At 38.1% G+C, this 23,430-nt stretch overlaps 1 protein-coding gene across 1 annotated transcript in view; it reads right to left on the reverse strand.

Moving 5' to 3' along the window:
• LOC150107828 (uncharacterized) overlaps window positions 1–23,430 on the reverse strand; it is a 290,123-nt gene that overhangs the window by 144,261 nt on the left and 122,432 nt on the right. The window contains exon 3 of the mRNA XM_090391582.1: window positions 7,767–7,872. Within this exon, the coding sequence (XP_090247708.1) occupies window positions 7,767–7,872 (106 nt within the window). The remainder of the gene's footprint in view (window positions 1–7,766; window positions 7,873–23,430) is intronic.

Genomic DNA, 23,430 nt, shown 5'->3' on the forward strand with positions numbered 1-23,430 from the left:
ACAATGGCATGTATATGCTGTATACTAATGCCAGGAGTATCCGGAATAAGGGAGAGGAATTGGTGGCGCAGATAGCATCAGCCTGGCCAAAAATTATTGCGATCACTGAGATGTGGTTGACAGAAGGGGATATAACAACAGGAATAGAAGTTGCTGCGTATAGCATTTTTCGCCAGGATAGGAGGGGAAAGCGTGGTGGTGGGGTGCTGCTTATGATAAGTGATGACCTATGTCCTCTAAGAGTGGAAGCTTTGGAAGGAAGTGAGACAAATGATTTTGAGAGAGTATGGTGTGAGGTAGAGGTAGGCAAGACAGGATATTTAGTGGGGTGTTGCTACAGACCCAGGAGCACAGAGGATGGGGACCAGGAGATGTTTAGACAGCTAAGTTTGGCAAGTGCAAGAAGAATGATTGTTATGGGAGATTTTAACTTCAGTAGTATAAATTGGATAGAGGAAGATGCATGTAACAATAGGGGAATGGAATTTTTAGAATTCTTGAGGGACAAATGTCTTAGGCAACATGTAACAGAGGGAAGAAGAGGTTCAAAAATTTTGGATTTGGTTATAGCATCAGAAGAGTTGATAATAACTGAGTTGACGTCTCTCCCACCAGTTGGAGAGAGTGACCATATGAATTTGACTTGGAAAATGAATAGATGTGCTGGAGTATCAAAGAGACCGGAACTTATGTGGAATTATAAGTCAGGTGATTATAATAGTCTTAGACGTCAACTTCGGGAAGTTTCATGGAGGGAGGAATTGGAAGGCCGGGATATCACCAGTGCGTGGGAAATTGTGAAAGAATATTTGTTATCAGCAATGGTAAGTTGTATACCACGAGTGAAGAAGAGGGCGCAATTTGGAGTAAAGTGGATGACAAACAATATTAAACAGGAATTGCATGCGAAAAAGAGGCTATGGAAGAGATATAAGGAGACAGGTGAAGAGATGCATGAGGAATATAAGACACAGGCCAGAAGAGTGACTCGTGTGGTAAGGAAAGCGAAACTGGAATATGAGAGGAGATTGGCCCTAAGATCCAAAGAAAATCCTAGGGAATTTTTTAGCTATGTGGCCAGTAGGAGGAGAAATGACTGTGGAAGAATGATATTGTGGGATAAAAATGGGAATAGAGTGACTGATACAGAGGACATAGTGGAATTGTTCAATGAACACTTTATTGGAGTATTTTATCCTAGAGGAGTCAGTTTTAATGCTAGAGGGATAGGACTGGTACGAGGTCTGGAGGTACAGGAGGAGAGTGTGTTTCAGATACTGGGTACTCTGGATGTCAGTAAAGCTGTGGGACTGGATGGTATTTCGCCACGGGTTTTGAGAGAATGTGCTAGGGAATTGACAATACCTTTAACGTGGCTTTTCAATGAAAGTCTTGCTTTGGCAAAGGTGCCCAGGGAATTTAAGGAAGGTAAGATAGTGCCATTGTATAAGGGTGGTAACAGACTGGAAGTGTCTAATTATAGGCCAGTCTGTGTGTCATCAGTAGTTGTAAAGATCTTGGAGAAAGTAGTGAGGGACCGTGTACAGCATTGGGCAGATGAGGGTAATGTTATCTGTGAGAATCAACATGGATTTGTGAAAGGACACTCTTGTTTTAGCAATATGCTAGCCTTTTATAATAAAGTTACAAGAGCATTAGATGAGGGAAAGGCATATGCTGCAATTTTCTTAGACTTAGCGAAAGCATTTGACAGGTAGCCACATGATAAGCTGATATTTAAGTTGCAGCACAAGGGTCTGGATGTCAGATTGGTCAACTGGATTCAGGATTGGCTGTCTGATAGGTATCAGAGAGTTGTGTATGGTGGAGCAGTTTCCAGGAGGCAGAGGGTTACAAGTGGGGTCCCAGAGGGCTCAGTACTAGGACCTATATTGTTTAACCTTTATATCAATGACATAGCCAGTGGATTGCAGGGGGATATTCAGTTGTTTGCGGATGATGCGAAGCTGGGAAGGATTATTAGTAATAGTGCAGATGTGGTAGCCCTGCAAGAGGATTTAAATAAGCTAGATAGATGGGTAAATGAATGGGGGTATCAGTTTAATGCAGCAAAATGTAAGGTCTTGAGGTTTGGGAAACATCGATGGGATGCTGCATACTCTATGGGTGGAGTTATACTGGACGAAGTAGGGGAGACAAGAGATCTGGGGTTGATGATTGATAGAAACCTGAAGTTTAGGGGACATATTGCAAAGGTGGTGAACGTAACACAGAGGATTGCTGCTATTATGAGAAGGACACTGACCTGCAGAGATAAGAGGGTTATCATTCTGTTGTATAAGTCTCTGATCAGACCACACTTGGACTATTGTTCTCAGATTTGGTCCCCAGGATTTGAAGGGGATAAATTAACTGTGGAAAGGATTCAAAGACGGATGACTAAGATGGTTTCAGGACTGTACAAGGATAGTTATGAGCATCGGCTGAGAGAATGTGGACTGCAGAGTTTGGTGGATAGAAGAAGGAGAGGTGATATGATTGAGACTTTTAAACTGTTGAGAGGTGGTTACAGGGTTGACACTGGGGAGTTCTTTCGCTTGGTTGATCAGCGGGAAGGAGTGATGACAAGAGGCCATCCCTGGAAGTTACGAAAGGAAACTGTGAGCAAGAGGGTAAGGAGTGGTTTCTTTGTGTGGAGGGTGGTTGAGCCGTGGAATGCATTGCCTGATGGAGTGGTGGGAACGAGAACGGTCAGTGAGTTTAAAGAGTGGTATGATAAACTTTGTGTTTCTCAGGGGGGGACCTCCCCTCGATGAGTCTTGACAGACTTTATGTCTTAGAAAGGACCTCCCTCGATGAGTCTTTTGACTCCTTGGAGGCCTGAATAATAATAATAATAATAATAATTATGCCTTCACGTAGGCGATTGAGGAAGACAGCTTATGCAGAAATGCAAGCTTTATATAAGAAGAATCGCGGGATATGTGCAAAGATTATAATAGATGGGAATCTCCACCTCCCTCTGAAGATCAGCCCAAAGATTTTGTGGAGTTTTGGAGTACTGTCTTCTCCACTCAACCATTGCACTTACCTGATCAAGCCCAGCCTTGGGTCTGTCCCTGAATCAGCCATTTATTCTTTTGTATCGCATGAAGAAATTGTATAAGCTTTACCTCCTAGTAATTCAGCTTCTGGCCCTGATGGCTTTCCAGTCACATTTAAGGAAAGTGCCCATTCAGATCCTTCAAGATCTTCTGAACATTTTATTATCAACTAAAGTTATTCCACCTTATTTACGGAACTCAAGAACTATATTTATCCCAAAGAAGGATACTGCTAGTAGTCCTGTGGATTACTTATTACAGTTTCTTCTGTTCTTCAACTTTATCATCAAGTGTTAGTCAAGAGACTGCAAAAGTATATCCAACATGATGTCCCTTTGGATGGCTGTGCTGAGAACATCTATATTCTTTCCTCCCTTCTTTTTAATTCCTGCCAACATCTTAAGCCTTTGTTTATGGTTTCCTTGGACCTTAAAAAAGCCTTTGATAGTGTTTCTTTTCCTGCTCTTTTAAGAGCACTATCTATTGAAGGTTGTCCAGCTCCTTTTCTTTCACATGTTTTAGAGTTATACTCTAATAATTCTGTTAATATTCTATTAATATTAGGGCCTGTGCAACTTCTATTCCTGCAGTTTGGTATGTTTGCCAAGGTGATCCTCTATCCCAATTTTTCTTCAACTGCATCACTGATGAGTTTTTCATTCTCTACCTAACCATATTGATTACTCTCTTGATGCATCTTCTTTTAATACTATAGCCGTTGCAGACAACCCTATTCTACTGGCCTCCACTAAGGTACACCTGCAGGAACTCCTTGACAAGGCAGTCGACTTCTTTCGTGTTAGAGATCTTACCATAAATGTAGAGAAGTCCTGCTCATTAGTACTTGTCCCTTCGAGGCATGACAAGAAGCTAAAGGTCGAAAATCTTGAGTTTCTTCTGCATGATAAGCCATTGCATTGCCTTACTGTCCTGGAGGAATGGAGATACCTTGGTATCTTATTTACACCAAAAGGACGATCTTCTATTCCCTTCTCTTTAGAAAATGCTTTGTCATCTTTAAGAAAAGCTCCTCTCAAACCCCAGCAAAGGCTTTTCCTCCTTTCAAATTATTTGCTCCCTAGGCTATCATATCATAAGTTGATACTCAGGCACACACCTATGTCTCAGTACTGTCCTGTATGGATAGGGCTATTTGCTCAGCCATTCATTCATGGCTTTGACTTCCTTTAGATACTCCTGTTGCCTATTTTCATGCCAAGGTGAAGGACAGTGGACTTGGTGTTCCTTTCCTCTGCTGGCTTATCCCATGCTTCCATTATAATGGAATTAAGAAATTAGAAACATCCACTTCTCAAATTTGCAGAGATGCATTTCATTTTCCTATTATCCAGGAAGGCCTTTGGTGTACTATACGGTGGACCAAGTATCAAAGTCAAGTGATGGAGACCGCATCAGCAGAGCATAAGAAATGGACTACTCAGCTATACAGCTCTGTTGATGGTGCATCATTTTATGGATCTAATCAAGTTGCTCCCCAGCATCAATGGTATGGGAAGGTACTAGACTCCTACCTAATTATGAATTTATTGACTTAATCAGGGCTAGGATCAATGCCCTGCCCACGAGGGATCACATATAAGTTGCAGTGACATAAGTTGAGGTGACATAAGTTGTAGGCCAGGTTGCTGCTACAGTGAAACCCTTTCTCATATTACCCAATGTTGTTTTCGAACTTATGGTATTCAGGTGAAGCAGCATAATGCTGTGGTCTCCATATTAAATAACCAGTTGAAAAACAAAATTTTTTTATTTAACATATTAAAAGAAAGACAAATACCAAATAATATCCTAAAAGCTATCACAAGTATATATGAATATAATCAAATACAAATAAGATTAAATCATGAGCTATCATATACCAGAGAGATAAACCAAGGGGTCTGACAGGGATGTCCCCTCTCAGCAACTCTTTTTAATATCTACTTAAATGAAATAATAATAAAATGAAGTAAAAATTTACATCAAGGAATTAAACTTTCACCTACAGTTAACTTAAACACTCTCCTCTTTGCAGACGACCAAATAATAATTACAAATTCTGAAGATAACTTACAGAAAGCTATCTTAAATCTAAATGAGATATCCAAAGATTATGGTATGATAATATCAATGGAAAAATCAAAAACTATGGCCTTTAACACGTTCGCTGCCACGCTACTTTGGCATGGTCTGTTCCCCTACGCCGAGCAGTTTTCCTTCTTCAAGGTCAGTACGATAATCTCGTTACCGGAGGTAAACGTCCTACGAGTATACTCGTAGTTGGCTTGTACGGAGCATATACGGTCTATGAGAATACACAGTTTTGATGCTAGCCCCACAAGCCAAGCATTTTGGCTTCTTCAAGGTCACTACAATAATCTCGTTCCCGGCGGTAAGCGTCCTACGAGTATACTCGTAGCTGGCTTGTGAAGCAGGTTCACCTACTACGAGTATACTCGTAGTTGGCAGCGAACGTGTTAAAGAACAAGATCCAGAAAGAACTAAAATAGTAATAGATAACAAGATCTTAGAACAGGTGAATTCATTTAACTACCTAGGATGTATGATCACATATGAAAATGAAAAAGATATAAACGTAAAAATTGCAAAATATTTAAAAATAACAGGTGTAATTAACTCTATATTTAAACCAAACCTAGTTCAAAAACAAACCAGGCTAAAAGTATACAATACATTAGCCCTACCGGTCTTAATGTATGGAAGCGAAATCTGGACAATAAAACAAAAAGACAAACAAAGATTAACAACAGCAGAAATGAAGTTTATGAGAAAAACTGCAAAGTATACCCTATTTGATCACAAAAGAAACGAAGATATTATGAAAGAATTAAACCAAGAACCAGTAATAGAAAAAAATTAAAAAATATAAACATAAATGGATGGAACACGTTCAAAGAATGAAAACAGAAAGATTACCAAAACAAGCCTTAAAGTACAAGCCATTAGGAAAAAGAAAACCTGGACGTCCTCTTAAACGATTGAACAATGACTTCTAAGGCCATGCTAGGCCTAAATCCTTGATATGTATGATGATGATGAAAAACAAAATTTGGGAGACTGCAGTTGAACTGCATTATAGAACTACAGCTGGTATTAGAAAGCCCAATTTTGCAAAGAAGGGTGAGAGAGTTTGTGTTATTGGGACTGACAACAAGTGGATACTGGGTACCCACTTGTCAGTCATAAGAACAAGGTCTCATATTATGGGCAGAATATAGATCTTGCTCGATAGATTGAAGAGGAGTTTGGGGCAGCTCCTCATTTCACTAGTGCTACCATCTCCCTTCTTGGATATGGTGCAATGAGAGTTACAAAGACTTGACTTCTATAGGCATTACTTAAGCAGACATTAAAATCTTGTTGCTTAGAGCTTTGCTGGACACACTGGTGGCTTGGCATCATCACCAACAAATGACTTCTAGAATACCTCATACTCGTGAGATAGATCTTTCTCTGGTAGACTATAGTATGTAGCACTAGCACTAGAAGATTTTTAAAATAAAATCTCATCTCATCTTCATTATAACCTCTTTTACCTTGCAGTGTCGAGGATTTATTAATCATCAGACCTCAAACCGTTCACAGGATAAAGTGGTCAGCCCTACACCTCTGGTGTATCCTATGTCCTGTAGTGTTGAGTTCTCAAGGCCTGTTTGTCTGCTTTGCGGGATGAAAAACCCTAGGATAAACTGGGAAAAAACCTTGTTCTCCACGCCCAAGACCGGCCTAACTTGGCTACGGCTGAGGAAGATCTTTCAGCTCCTCACGTCACCGATGGGAATCGAACCTAGGACACTCCTTTCCCAGGCATATGGTTGCAAAGTGCACAGATACTAGGCTAACCGCACGGACTTAAAGTAAAATAGTAAAAGGATGTCCCCCTTGTTCTACTCCCTTTTCCCATTCTGTGAATGGGGATATACCTGGAAGTTGTATAAGGAGGGTGTGAACAGGGGAATAAAGAGTAAGTTCTTTGGATGGAGAATTAGTGGAATTCTTTGTCTGACACTGTGATGAATGCAGATACACTGAATAAGTTTAAAGCACGGTTTGATAGACTTTGTGTATAACAAGTCTTTAGATTTCATCAACAAGAAAAGAGTGCAGTGTTCCATCCTTTTTTCAGTTGTGCTATGGAGTTGCTATAAGATATTGTACAAAAGATTTTGTATTTTGCATGCACCTTGTCTTTGTTCCATGGACAGTATAGAAGGGAAATGATAGAAACATACAGGTTTTACATGCCATATATGAACAGTTAGGAACTGGATCTTATAGAAAATATGCTGGAGAATTTTTTTTATTATTCTCTGTGTGGTTAGCAAGAATCTGAGGGCTAGATGTTTTTGCTTGGAGAGTGGTGAATGTATGGTGTGGATCACCAGAGTCAGCTGTGAGTGTTCTGTTAGTGAATGAGTGTAAGGAGAGGTATGAGAGGCATTGTATAAATAATAATAGTTAGTTTTATCTCCTGTGATGAAAATTCAGATTCTATGGTAATGCCTGGATAATTATTTATTATTAATAATAATCCTGACTGAAAAATCATACTCTACTGTATAAGAAATTAATATGCATATAATGCAATAAAATAAACTGAATTGTAATGAACTTAAGATATTTTCTCTGTATGCAAAAGGTTCATTGCATCTGATGGCATTTCTATAAAGAAATTCTTACCTCATAACGTGAAGGGTAAAACCCAAGTGCTGGCATGAGATTAAGCAATTCTTCAATAGGAATGGTATTGCTCATGTGTAAAGTATCCATATAGTTTTCTCCATATCTGAAACAGTATTACAAATTGAAAGTTTATTGAAAGTTTATTTTTCACTTGGTTAGAGTATAAATTTATAGTATTTTATAGTATTACAAATTATTCTTATGTTATTTGTCAAATTAAAAAGTGTGTTCTGTAAAATTTAATATCTGAATTATTCACATGTGTGTGTATATAGAAACATTGGAGAATAAAACACTTCTCTCCTGGTCCTAATGATATCCCTCCAGTTGTCCTGAGGGGCTGTGTTTAAGAATTATATTTTATTATTATTATTATTATTATTATTATTATTATTATTATTATTATTATTAAACAAGACCTCATGGAGTCAAAGACTCATCTAGGAGGTCCTTTTATTTCACACACATCTCATCATACCGGGTCTTAAACACATTCAAACTCCTTGCAGACACCACACTCTCAGGCAAGGCATTCCAATCATTCACAACTCTGCACGAAAAAAACCTGCCTCTCACTCCCCTACTCACACCCTCTTTATACAGTTTCCAGGGATGACCTCTGGTTCTCCCCTGATCTCCCACTATTCGCTGTAGAACTTCTCCACCATTGATCCTATAGCAACCCCTTACCAACTTGTAGGTCTCTATCATATCTCCCCTCTTCCTTCTCTCCACTAGTCTCTGCAAATTACATCTTTTCAATCTTTCCTCATACTCGACATTCCAGAGGTCAGAAACTACCTTAGTCAGTCGCCGTTGGACCCTTTCCAACATCTCCTCATCCTTCTGAAAACCAGGTGACCAAATCTGGGCACAATAGTCCATGTGTGGCCTAATCAAAGCCTTATACAATGGAACAAGAATCTCCCTACTTCTACACGTCAGTGTCCTCCTCATCATTCCCAGAAGTCTTTGTGTTGTCTTCACAATTTTGGCGATGTGACCCCTAAATTTTAGATCCTTATCCACTATCACTCCCAGATCTCTTATTTCCTCTACTTCCAACAATATATTCTTACCAAGCATAAATTCTGCATCCCATCTTTGTTTTCCAAATTTTAAAACCTTACATTTTGCAACATTGAACTCACACCCCCATTTGCTTGCCCAATCACTCAATTTATTCAAGTCTTCTTGCAAGGCCACAACATCTTCACTACTCTTTATGGTTCTTCCAACTTTGCATCATCTGCAAACAACTGAATATCTCCATCCAAATCTTCGCCAATATCATTAATATACAAGTTAAATAGTAATGGCCCTAAAACAGATCCCTGAGGCACTCCACTAGTGACTTTCCTTTTCCTGGATATTGCACCCCCATACACAACTTGTTGATACCTATCAGATAGCCAGTCTCCAATCCAATGCACTAATCTAATATCCAACCCCATCTGCTCTAGTTTGACTGTCAACTTATCATGAGGCACTCTATCAAAAGCTTTTGCGAAATCCAAGTATATTACTGTGTATCCTTCTCCTCTGTCCAAGGAAGCAGTCACTTTATTGTAATAAGTAAGTAGATTACTAAAACACGACCTCCCTTTAGCAAATCCATGCTGTCCATCAAAGATTATACCATTGTTGTCAACCCAACTCTGGATTCTAGCTCTCACAAGCTTCTCCAACAACTTAACCACAACACCCGACACACAGATAGGCCTATAGTTTGATGCTTGAGTTCGATCACCTCCTTTATGAAGTGGCACAATCTTGCCCTCCTTCCACTCTTTAGGGACTTGACCAAGTGCAAGACTCGTATTAAAAAAATATGTCAAGGCAGGTGTCAACTCTCTGGCACATTCCTTCAGAATACGCGGTGATATATTATCAAGTCCCACAGCCTTATTTACATCTAGTTTACTCAACTCCCCAAACACCTCTTGCTCACTTACAGTCAGTCTCTCCTCCCCATCATCAACTGCTCTTAATCTCTCCATGAAGTCACATTCACAAGATTGAAAGATCTTTATGAACTGCTCATTAAGTATCTCCACCACACATTCTGCAACAGCTGTCTTTATACCATTTCCTCCAATCAATGTCATCCTTCCATAATCATTCTTTCTTTTGCTGGCTACATATCGAAAGAACTCCCTAGGATTCTTTTTAGCTTCATTAGCTAACTGCTGTTCATACCTCTCTTTAGCTACTCTCACCAACCAAGTCACTCTCCTTGCCTGGTCTTTGTAGAACTCATGAAATTGGTTACTTCCACTTCTCTTATGCTGCCTCCACAATGCCCTTTTTCTCTGTATTGCATGCTTAATCTCTTTATTCATCCATCTCACACCTAACTTATTTAACCTTCTCACCCGTGGTATACATTTAGACATTGCATCCACTAAATATTTTTTGAAAATCCCCCAAGCTGCATTGATCTCTTTTCCAGCTAACTCCTCATTCCATGCTACACCTGCAAGCTGTCTCCTGAGCTCTTCATAATCACCCCCCTTGTAGTTCCACATATACCCTTTTTTCACAGGGGTCCTTGCACTGCTGGCAACCACCCAAGTAATCACCTCATGGTCACTTTCACCAATTGGTGGATGATTTGATACCTCATTGATAATTACATCCTCCGATGAGATGACCAAATCCAAGACCCTTAATCCTCTTGTGCCCTCTGTTACATACTGTCTGAGGTAGTTATCCCTCAAAAACTCAAGAAACTCATTTTCTTTACTTCCAGTTGCTATCTCTTCATTCCAATCGATATTGCCATAATTAAAATCACCCATAATGATCACCCTTTTCTTATTTGCTTGGCTTATTTGACTATACATTTCACTATCACCACCATCCACATTACCAGGTCTATAACAACATCCCACCAAGTATTTGATTCTATTCACCTCTATCTCACACCATACTGCCTCAAAACCACTGGCCCCATTTCCCCCTTGCATCTCTACCTTGTATGGACATAACTCTTTCTCTATCATCAATAGCACTCCCCCTCCCTTTTTACCCCTTCTATCCTCACGAAACACATCATACCTTTCCATCTCTATTCCTGTCAGGATGTCATCCTCATCTAACCATGTCTCACTTATTCCGACAATCTCTGGGTGCACAGACGCAATTAGTGCAACCATTTCATCCGCCTTGTTTCTTATACTTCTAGCATTGGTATACAAACACAACAACTCATTTCTGGATCTACAGCTAGTTCCACTGATACCACTCACTCGATGTGATCTCTCCATGCTGGACTGGGGCCATTTCCCTTTCTGCTTCTTCATTTTAGAACCCTTTGCAATTCCATCTGTTTCCTTTTGATCCCTGATCATCCCATTACTTTCCTGCCTACACATTCTCTCACCTCCTCTTGGAGCATCCACCTTTCTCACGCTGTGTATCCCTGTCCACCCTGAGCCTCCCCGTTTCCCTGCTCCTCTTGCACACCCATTCTCTCATTATCTATACTCATACCACTCACTTCCACATTCATTTCCACTCCTTCAATCTCTCCTGTCTTACTCTCCTGCTCTTCCACATCACTCCCCTCTTGATCTGATTCATTCTCTCTATTCACTTCTCTACCTTCCAGCAGCAGTCTCTCCAAGCGACTCACACCATAACCACTCAAATGCAGTCCATCGCTCCCATACAGCTCACTTCGTCCATCAAACTCATTCCACACATTAACAAACTGTACTCCCATCTCCTCACACATTTCAGCCAGAATATCATTCATAATCCTTGCTCTCCACCTCATTTCACCACAATCATACCTAGGCAACACACTGACCACCCTTCCTGTCACACTATTCTCCTTTATCTTTCCAAGCAGTCTCCTGACATTCATTTTGACATGCTCTTTGTTCTCTCTCAAATCATTTGTTCCAATTAATACAATTAACTCTTTTGCTCGTTCCCGCCTCATGTTCAATGCCTCAATCACTCTACTCATTTTACCGCCTGGAAAACATACCTTGTGCATTTTATCCTCTAGCACACCTTTAATAATGGAGTCGCCATACAACGCCACTCGCTCATCTTTTGTTAACTCTTTCATGCCATCATGATTTATTTTAATAGTTTTGACCTGCATTCTCTTAATTTCATTCCGCATCCATTTCATTTCTTGCTTCATCCAATCCAATTCACCTTCTGAACCTCGCGACACATTCACTCTATCATTAAATCTTTCTAACTTTCTAACTCTCGACCCTCTCTTCTCACTTTCCCTCTCATTCATCCTTCTTTGTTTCCGTACTTTCGGTCCAACATACGTCCAACTTTCACTGTCATTCTTCTCACTTTCACTCTCACATATCTTTCTTTGTTTCCGTACTTTCGGACTAACATGCGTCCAACTTTCGCTATCATTCTTTTCACTTTTACTGTCATTCATCTTTCTTTGGTTTAGTACTTTCGTTCCAACATGCGTCCAGCTTTCGCCATCAGTCATTCTTTTTTCGCTATCATTCATTCTTTCGATTTTTTTTACTTGCGGTTTCTGCACCACGCCATTTCTACTTTCATTCGTTCTCTCAATTTCGTTTCTTTCCGCCTCACTTTCGTCCCTTTTAACATCCGTTACGGTTGTCAAATCGCTCTTTTTCTTTTTTCCTGATTTTTTAACATTTTTTCGCCTGTCTTTCTCGCCATTCTCTTTCAAACGTGCACTCACGACACAATCGGTACTAGCACTTTCTGTCATCAACTTCATATTCGCATTCATCAATTCCTCGTTCAGGTCACATTTCGCACACACCCTTCTTCCATCCGCACTAAACATCCACAAATCATTTATGTAATCGAAGGAATACATATAACAGACCTCACACTTAACGAACCTACTGAAATCCAAATTAAAATCATGGAATGACAATGCAGCCGCCATTTTTTTTTCTCTGCAGGTTACTAGGTCTAATATTAACGTTTTCGTATTTAGTTTAAGCAAGAAAAAAAAACCCACACTAATACTATCGGTAGCGTACAACGTTTACAGCCGCTCTTACTTAAACAATTACGCATATATACTTAATTATTCCTAGTAAAACTTATCTGAATCAGGAGCTCTTCAAAGCACGTTCGTAGCGCCTGACCCACTAGCGCCATATGATTCAGGCCTCCATGGAGTCAAAAGACTCATACATATTCACCTTATTATGTTATCATCCCACCAACTTCACATTAATTAACAGTTAATTCTACAATCTGTCACTTAAGAATCATATATTATTATTTTTTTTTTCCATTAAGGCATTAACTTTATTATTCAAACTTGGTTATTTACATTACCCATATGTGTACATAACAGCATACAAATACTGTCGCATAAGTTATAAGTATCTACGTTGTAATCTTATGAACAGTGAAACTTGACAAATTTACACCTTTACAATTCTGTACTAAACATCTGTGCAATTCAGTACAACTAAAAAAAATTTTTTTTCAAGTCATTAACTTTATTATTCATTTCTACTTATTTACATACATTATATACAAGTTTACATATCACTATATAAGTATTGTATGTTCACAGTTCATAGAATCTTCTTTGGCAGATTGTCAAGAATAGTCAATTCATGCTGAAGGGGAAAAAGAAATAAAGGATGTATGAATTGATCACCAACAGGTGAAATCACGTGCTTTATACGTAAAATTTTCCAACTGTTATAAAAGCAAAATTTTCCAACATGTAATAATAAACAACTCATCCCACAAGATGGATTGATTACCCTATTATAGGAATGGATTCTCCTTCTTCTGACATGTGCACAAGTGTTGAAGGGTCTCACATCTGTGGGCGTACAGTACTTTCACATAAGTTATATGCATCTGCATTATAATCTTATGAACAATGAAACTTGACAATTTTACAACTTTACAATTCTGTACTTAACATCTGTACATTTCCATACATAATTTTTTTTTTAACACAGTTTATTATCTTTCAAAGAAATGACATGAGTGTATGGTACATTTTGTTATGTGTTATTAAAATTATTATGATTTAGGGCAATGTAATTATTATAATTAATGTTAAAATTAATAGTAATCCTAAGAAAAACAATTTACAGTTACAGTTGTACATTAATACAGTTAAACAGTTATTTTTGTATTTTGTCATTTACATTTTAATTTTACAGTTCATTTTTATTCACAATTCACATTAACAATTACTTTTTTATTAATATGCAGATAATGTCATATGCTTCATTTCACTTTTCACAATAATAATTAAAATAAAAAAAAAGATCGACAACAACAATGAACAATGAGACTTTACAATTCTGTACAATTCAGTAGCACATCTCTTTACTTTCACTTATCATTACCTCTCAGCGAATGGCATAGATTTTATAATATTTAGGCAACAGTGCAATAATTTCTTACATTACACTTTTCACTCTTAATATCTTTATAATTACATAATGTGGATTTCATGTAACAGAATAATTACGATCACAGTAATCGTTTGCAGATATAGTTCAGTTACACAGGTAGGTGTAAGATGGATGAATAAAGAGATTAAGCATGCGATACAGTGAAAAAGGGCATTATGGAGGCAGCATAAGAGAAGTGGAAATAACCAATTCCATGATGTTTACAAAGACCAGGCAAGGCAGGTGATTTGGATGGTGAGGGTAGCTAAAGTGAGGTATGAACAGCAGTTGGGTAATTAAGCCAAAAAGAATCCTAAGGAGTTCTTTCGATATGTAGCCAGCAAAAGATTTATATTAAAAATTAAATATTACAAATTATGGTCTTCCAAGTCTCTCTATCTTGAGCTAACTGGTAGATGTCAGACGGAGTTTTGCAGTTCAGCCTACTGATGGTTTCACATATGTAGTGCCAAAATTGTTTGCATGGTCTTCCTCTAGTGTGTTTGCCATCTTCTGGTTTGTACAGGATGAGGGATTCCAAAAAGGGCGAGACTTCAGGATGTTTGAGTAGATGCCCAAGTAGATCCAAAGGATCTACTTGGGCATCAAAAGCCATCTGAGTTGTAGTTTTTTGATTATAATGACAAGTGTTTCTTGCTTAGCCAGATTTAGCACAGCAGAGTTAGCGATGCGGTCCATCCAGGTGTATCCAAGGATCAGTCTGAGACATGTAGTTCCAAAGGAGTTAATTAGATCTGTAGTTTTTTTGGTGCTTATTGGGGGAGGTTTGAGAACCATACAAGAAGATGGATCTACTGGTTGCATGGTATAGTCTTATATCATTTTGTCTTTAATGATATTAATGATGATTTCCAGATGGGGCAGAGTTTGTTATGGAAGACTAGAGCCAGCTGTTTATGTTTTCTGTTTACTCTTTCTAAGGGTTCATTGTTGATATGAATTATAAAGTTTTCACAACCTATTGAGAATACTTTGGACTTTTGGATGTTGATATGCATACCAATAAGTTTAGCCTGTGCCTCTAGTAGACTGAGATGTTTTTGTGCATTTGTTGCTTCTGTATCAATAAGTACAACATTGTCAGCAAAGCTAAGATCAGTTATTTGGATGGTGTGGGTGGATGTTTTAATGTTAAAACCAAGATCTTCTGTGTTGATGGTCTGGAAGATGTAGTCCAAGCATATTAAAAACAAATAAGGTGCTAGTACATCATCTCGCAGGACACTGGAAATGATTCAGATGTTTCTGTTTTAAAGATTACTGTAACATTGTAATCTTTATAAGACACTGAGATTACTTGTATGAGTTTTGATGGTAGACCATAGAAGCTGAGTATTTTAAACATTGCTTCTCTATTAATGGAGTCAAAAGCATTTTTGAAGTTTTTTTTTTTTCTATGATGCTTCTGATGCAATGTATCTGTTCTATTGTACATCATTTTTTTAGAAATCCCGCTTGGTTTTTTCTTAAAAGTGGTGTTAAGTAAGATTCTAATGAGTATCATCCTACTGTAGATTTTAACTGTGGTTGATAGCAAAGTAACGCCTTTGTAGTTATCCATTCTATTGAGACTGCCCTTTTTGGGTATAGGGACAATAGGCCTTGTTTCCATTGTTGAGGTATTATTCCAGTGTTTAAAGCTTGATTCATTATGGTAAGGAGATTGGATATGTATTATACCCAGCATTTTTGAAAGCTTCTGCTCTAATTCCATCAATCCCTGGGGACTTTCCTGCTTTGGTTTGATCTATTGCTATTTTTAGTTCCTTTTCAGTGAAGTCTTCACAATTTATTGGTAGAGTGGTGGTTAGATGCAGGTCCGCTAGCTGACTTGAATGTTGGGAATTATCAACATTCAGTAATTCTTGAAAGTAGTTTCTCCATTCTTTCATCAAGTTCGAATTTACTGATAGCTGTCTACCGTTTTTGTCATGTGTGACAATATTTCCACTTCTTTTTTTTTTATGGTGACAGATATAATTTATCATTTGAAAGGTGTTTCTAGTATCCCCAGTTTTATTATAATTTTCAAGTCCCTGCAGTATTTATTTATTTGATTTTCTTTTTCTTTGGTCATGAGTTCACTGACCTTGTCATTTAAAGTGTCTAGTTTATCTTTATTTATTTCATTCCTGTTTAAGCAGTAGAGTTTCCTTGCTTTATTTCTTTCTCATTTATTTATAAATATATAAATAAATTTATTTATAAATAAATAAATAAATAAATAAATATATATATATATTTATTTATTTCCCTTTTTTTATTTGACAAAGTGTTATCTTTATCTGACAAAGTAGAGAACGAATGAAAGTAGAAATGGCGTGGTGCAGAATTGCAAGTAAAAAAAATCGAAAGAATGAATGATAGTGAAAAAAGAATGACTGATGGCGAAAGTTGGACGCATGTTGGAACGAAAGTACTGAACCAAAGAAAGATGAATGACAGTAAAAGTGAGAAGAATTATAGCGAAAGTTGGATGCATGTTAGTCCAAAAGTACGGAAACAAAGAAAGATATGTGAGAGTGAAAGTGAGAAGAATGATAGTGAAAGTTGGACGTATGTTGGACCGAAAGTACGGAAACAAAGAAGGATGAATGAGAGGGAAAGTGAGAAGAGGGGGTCGAGAGTTAGAAAGTTAGAAAGATTTAATGATAGAGTGAATGTGTCGCGAGGTTCAGAAGGTGAATTGGATTGGATGAAGCAAGAAATGAAATGGATGCGGAATGAAATTAAGAGAATTCAGGTCAAAACTATTAAAATAAATCATGATGGCATGAAAGAGATAACAAAACATGAGCAAGTGGCATTGTATGGTGACTCCATTATTAAAGGTGTGCTAGAGGATAAAATGCACAAGGTATGTTTTCCAGGCGGTAAAATGAGTAGAGTGATTGAGGCATTGAATATGAGGCGGGAACGAGCAAAAGAGTTAATTGTATTAATTGGTACGAATGATTTGAGAGAGAACAAAGAGCATGTCAAAATGAATGTCAGGAGACTGCTTGGAAAGATAAAGGAGAATAGTGTGACAGGAAGGGTGGTCAGTGTGTTGCCTAGGTATGATTGTGGTGAAATGAGGCGGAGAGCAAGGATTATGAATGATATTCTGGCTGAAATGTGTGAGGAGATGGGAGTACAGTTTGTTAATGTGTGGAATGAGTTTGAGGGACGAAGTGAGCTGTATGGGAGCGATGGACTGCATTTGAGTGGTTATGGTGTGAGTCGCTTGGAGAGACTGCTGCTGGAAGGTAGAGAAGTGAATAGAGAGAATGAATCAGATCGAGAGGGGAGTGATGTGGAAGAGCAGGAGAGCAAGACAGGAGAGATTGAAGGAGTGGAAATGAATGTGGAAGTGAGTGGTATGAGTATAGAAAATGAGAGAATGGGTGTGCAAGAGGAGCAGGGAAACGGCGAGGCTCAGGGTGGACAGGGATACACAGCGTGAGAAAGGTGGATGCTCCAAGAGGAGGTGAGAGAATGTGTAGGCAGGAAAGTAATGGGATGATCAGGGATCAAAAGAAACAGATGGAATTGCAAAGGGTTCTAAAATGAAGAAGCAGAAAGGGAAATGGCCCCAGTCCAGCATGGAGAGATCACATCGAGTGAGTGGTATCAGTGGAACTAGCTGTAGATCCAGAAATGAGTTGTTGTGTTTGTATACCAATGCTAGAAGTATAAGAAACAAGGCAGATGAAATGGTTGCACTAATTGCGTCTGTGCACCCAGAGATTGTCGGAATAAGTGAGACATGGTTAGATGAGGATGACATCCTGACAGGAATAGAGATGGAAAGGTATGATGTGTTTCGTGAGGATAGAAGGGGTAAAAAGGGAGGGGGAGTGCTATTGATGATAGAGAAAGAGTTATGCCCATACAAGGTAGAGATGCAAGAGGGAAATGGGGCCAGTGGTTTTGAGGCAGTATGGTGTGAGATAGAGGTGAATAGAATCAAATACTTGGTGGGATGTTGTTATAGACCTGGTAATGTGGATGGTGGTGATAGTGAAATGTATAGTCAAATAAGCCAAGCAAATAAGAAAAGGGTGATCATTATGGGTGATTTTAATTATGGCAATATAGACTGGAATGAAGAGATAGCAACTGGAAGTAAAGAAAATGAGTTTCTTGAGTTTTTGAGGGATAACTACCTCAGACAGTATGTAACAGAGGGCACAAGAGGATTAAGGGTCTTGGATTTGGTTATCTCATCGGAGGATGTAATTATCAATGAGGTATCAAATCATCCACCAATTGGTGAAAGTGACCATGAGGTGATTACTTGGGTGGTTGTCAGCAGTGCAAGGACCCCTGTGAAAAAAGGGTATATGTGGAACTACAAGGGGGGTGATTATGAAGAGCTCAGGAGACAGCTTGCAGGTGTAGCATGGAATGAGGAGTTAGCTGGAAAAGAGATCAATGCAGTTTGGGGGATTTTCAAAAAATATTTAGTGGATGCAATGTCTAAATGTATACCACGGGTGAGAAGGTTAAATAAGTTAGGTGTGAGATGGATGAATAAAGAGATTAAGCATGCAATACAGAGAAAAAGGGCATTGTGGAGGCAGCATAAGAGAAGTGGAAGTAACCAATTTCATGAGTTCTACAAAGCCCAGGCAAGGAGAGTGACTTGGTTGGTGAGAGTAGCTAAAGAGAGGTATGAACAGCAGTTAGCTAATGAAGCTAAAAAGAATCCTAGGGAGTTCTTTCGATATGTAGCCAGCAAAAGAAAGAATGATTATGGAAGGATGACATTGATTGGAGGAAATGGTATAAAGACAGCTGTTGCAGAATGTGTGGTGGAGATACTTAATGAGCAGTTCATAAAGATCTTTCAATCTTGTGAATGTGACTTCATGGAGAGATTAAGAGCAGTTGATGATGGGGAGGAGAGACTGACTGTAAGTGAGCAAGAGGTGTTTGGGGAGTTGAGTAAACTAGATGTAAATAAGGCTGTGGGACTTGATAATATATCACCGCATATTCTGAAGGAATGTGCCAGAGTGTTGACACCTGCCTTGACATATTTTTTTAATACGAGTCTTGCACTTGGTCAAGTCCCTAAAGAGTGGAAGGAGGGCAAGATTGTGCCACTTCATAAAGGAGGTGATCGTACTCAAGCATCAAACTATAGGCCTATCTGTGTGTCAGGTGTTGTGGTTAAGTTGTTGGAGAAGCTTGTGAGAACTAGGATCCAGAGTTGGGTTGACAACAATGGTATAATCTTTGATGGACAGCATGGATTTGCTAAAGGGAGGTCGTGTTTTAGTATTCTACTTACTTATTACAATAAAGTGACTGCTTCCTTGGACAGAGGAGAAGGATACACAGTAATATACTTGGATTTTGCAAAAGCTTTTCATAGAGTACCTCATGATAAGTTGACAGTCAAACTAGAGCAGATGGGGTTGGATATTAGATTAGTGCATTGGATTGGAGACTGGCTATCTGATAGGTATCAACAAGTTGTGTATGGGGGTGCAATATCCAGGAAAAGGAAAGTCACTAGTGGAGTGCCTCAGGGATCTGTTTTAGGGCCATTACTATTTAACTTGTATATTAATGATATTGGCAAAGATTTGGATGGAGATATTCAGTTGTTTGCAGATGATGCAAAGTTGGGACGAACCATAAAGAGTAGTGAAGATGTTGTGGCCTTGCAAGAAGACTTGAATAAATTGAGTGATTGGGCAAGCAAATGGGGATGCGAGTTCAATGTTGCAAAATGTAAGGTTTTAAAATTTGGAAAACAAAGATGGGATGCAGAATTTATGCTTGGTGAGAATATATTGTTGGAAGTAGAGGAAATAAGAGATCTGGGAGTGATAGTGGATAAGGATCTAAAATTTAGGGGACACATCGCCAAAATTGTGAAGACAACACAAAGACTTCTGGGAATGATGAGGAAGACACTGACGTGTAGAAGTAGGTAGATTCTTGTTCCATTGTATAAGGCTTTGATTAGGCCACACATGGACTATTGTGCCCAGATTTGGTCACCTGGTTTTCAGAAGGATGAAGAGATGTTGGAAAGGGTGCAAAGGCGACTGACTAAGGTAGTTTCTGACCTCTGGAATGTCGAGTATGAGGAAAGATTGAAAAGATGTAATTTGCAGAGTCTAGTGGAGAGAAGGAAGAGGGGAGATATGATAGAGACCTACAAGTTGGTAAGAGGTTGTTATAGGATCAATGGTGGAGAAGTTCTACAGAGAATAGTGGGAGATCAGGGGAGAACCAGAGGTCATACCTGGAAACTGTATAAAGAGGGTGTGAGTAGGGGAGTGAGAGGCAGGTTTTTTTCATGCAGAGTTGTGAATGATTGGAATGCCTTACCTGAGAGTGTGGTGTCTGCAAGGAGTTTGAATGTGTTTAAGACCCGGTATGATGAGATGTGTGTGAGATAAAAGGATCCTAGATGAGTCTTTGACTACATGAGGTCTTGTTTTAATAATAATAATAATAATAAGTGTTATCTTTATCATACAGTATTTACATTTAGATTATTCACATACTGTATTTTCGTTTTAGTACAGAAAACGTTATATAATAACAATAATATGAGGGTGGTCAGAAAAGTTCTTGGCCTAACAATGAACAAACAAATTTATAATTTCAAAATTATTTTTATTTTTCAACATAATCTTCCTTAAGACTATTACATTTATTCTAGCAATCCTCCAGCGCCATTATCCCATCCCTGTAGTGGTTCTCAGTAAGATCTGCAAAATGCCCCTCTACAGTTGCAATCAGAAAAACAATAAAGAAAACATCATTTTGAAATTGTAATGGGAGACTTTAATGCCAGAAATGGTATTGCTCAATGGGAAATTTTTGATATGGCATGAGAGATGATAGAGGAGCAAGGATAATAGCATTTGCAGAAAAAGAAAAAAACACATAGGAAGTATACAAGGAAAAGTCCAAATGAAAACACTAGTGAAATAGACTTTACCCTGAGCAACAAGAGAAACATCTTTTAGATCTGTTCTGTTATCAACACCTTCAACATTGGATGTGACCATTGTATGGTACACAGAAAGAGTCACCCCCCCCCCAAAAAAAAGAAGAAACATGTTTCAAAGATCAAAGCAAAACATAGATATATACAAACTCAACATTTAAAAAAAAGCATATTTCAACTGTAGATGACAATGCTGATCAATCAGAAAGTAATGACATTATTACCCAAAACTTTTTTTATAATGCTCACTTGAAATAGTTGGTACCACAGAACAGAAACATGACAAAATTTCTGAAGAAATCAAATAGATTATGAAGAAGTGAATAAAAATGAAACAGGCAGATAACCCACGAAATAAAACTGAATACATAGAACTGTGCAAAACAATCAGAAACATATCATGGAGGAAATAAGACAACTCAATTGTAAATTCATACAACAAACAGCTGAAGACAATCGTAGTCTCGAAAAAGCCAAACCACAATTCATGAACAGCAATAAACAGATGGCTGCAGTCAATCTATGAGATGTGAACCAGAAATAGATATTCTATAGCAAAAATAATTGAAAAATTTCATTCAACATTATATTGGATAATGAATCAAATGAAGAAGAAGAAGACAACTATGAAATAACAGAAGTGAAACAGATTCTTCTAGAATAAGTTATGTGCAGTATCCAAAGCTTACAAAATGGAAAAGCTGAAGATGAGAATAGAATTACTGTGGGGAAATGATCTATAAAATCTTGGCAAAACTATTTACTCTATGTTCAAAGAAAAATTATGTTAAGTTAAGGGGATAATAAATTCCTCATTATTTTAAAGCCGGATACCAAACTCGAAGATCGAAATCTAAGAGTTTCATGCGAAGAACTTTTGGCGAGTCCAAGCGTAAGTCAACACCTGGTAGTACAACACTAGGGCAACTCGGAGCAAAGGTGGAGAGGTCACTACTCACTGATGAGACCTCAATAAAGGTCGAAACCGGTCTGGGTAGTGACCTCTCTCATAATGTAAAACATCTAAGAGCTGTGTTTTACTTTATGAGAAAATATTAAAGATAGTGATGGATCTTGCTCCACCTTTGCTCTGAGTTTCCCCAGTGTTGTGCTACCAGGTGTTGACTTAAGCTTGGACTCGCTGAAAGTTCTTCGGCATGAAACTCTTAGATTTCGATCTCCGAGTTTCGTAAAATAATGAGGGATTTATTATCCCCTTAAGTTAATTTACGCCATAAGAAAAAAATAGCCTCTTGGCTCTTTATCATAGAAAAACTTATGTACTGAGAACACGGAAAAAGGGTATTATTCTGACGAACAAAAAAGGTGAAATAGAAGAACTGATAAACTATCGACCCATCAGTCTACTATCAGTGGTTTACAAAAGTCTTGGCTCATATGATTTGTGCAACTCTAGACCTAGCACAACCAAAAGAACAGGCAGACTTTTGAAGTGCCGTTAGTAACGGGCCATATTCAAGTTGCATAAGAGATTATCAGTGTAATGAATATCAAGTACCATTATGTCTTGATTTTATTGATTATGAGAAAGCTTTTGATTCATTAAAAACTTGTGCAATACTTGGGACCATCAAATCAGCATGCACCAGTGCAACAGCAGCAATTCATTTCCATGGAAACATTTCTACTGCGGAAATAGAGACATACAAAAGTATACAGTATAGGACAAGGTGACAACATTTCAAAAACTATTCATAGCATGCACGGAAGAAATATTCAGACTTCTTGATTGGGAAGAAAAGGTCTAAAGATAAATGGAAGTTATTTAAGCCATTTATGTTTTTGCAGATGACATACTTATCTTTACTTCAACTGCGCATGAACTACAGACTTATATCCATGAACTACAAATTGCTAGCAAAACAGATGGACTAAAGATAAACCTAAAGAAGACCTAAGTTATGTTCAAATAGCTATGTCTAACCAGAAATAAACAAAATCAATAATGATGAAATTGAACAACTAGATCATTACATATACTTAGGCCAAAGGATATCAATGGAACAAAATATCATCGATGAAATTAAAAGATGCATGATATCTGAGTGAGAAACATTTGGAAAATGATTAAAAAAAATTATTATTTAAAGTTTATTATAAAAGTTTATTATTATTATTATTATTATTCAGGCCTCCATGGAGTCAAAAGACTCTTCGTGGGAGGTCCTTCCTAAGAACATAAAGTCTGTCAAGACTCATTGAGGGGAGGTCCCCCCCCCCTAAGAAACACAAAGTCTATCATACCACTCCTTAAACTCAT

This window comes from Typopeltis vanoorti, chromosome 4 (genome assembly GCF_054136105.1).
Source record: "Typopeltis vanoorti isolate ZY-2024b chromosome 4, IOZ_Tvanoo_1.0, whole genome shotgun sequence".
Lineage (NCBI taxonomy): Eukaryota > Metazoa > Arthropoda > Arachnida > Uropygi > Thelyphonidae > Typopeltis > Typopeltis vanoorti.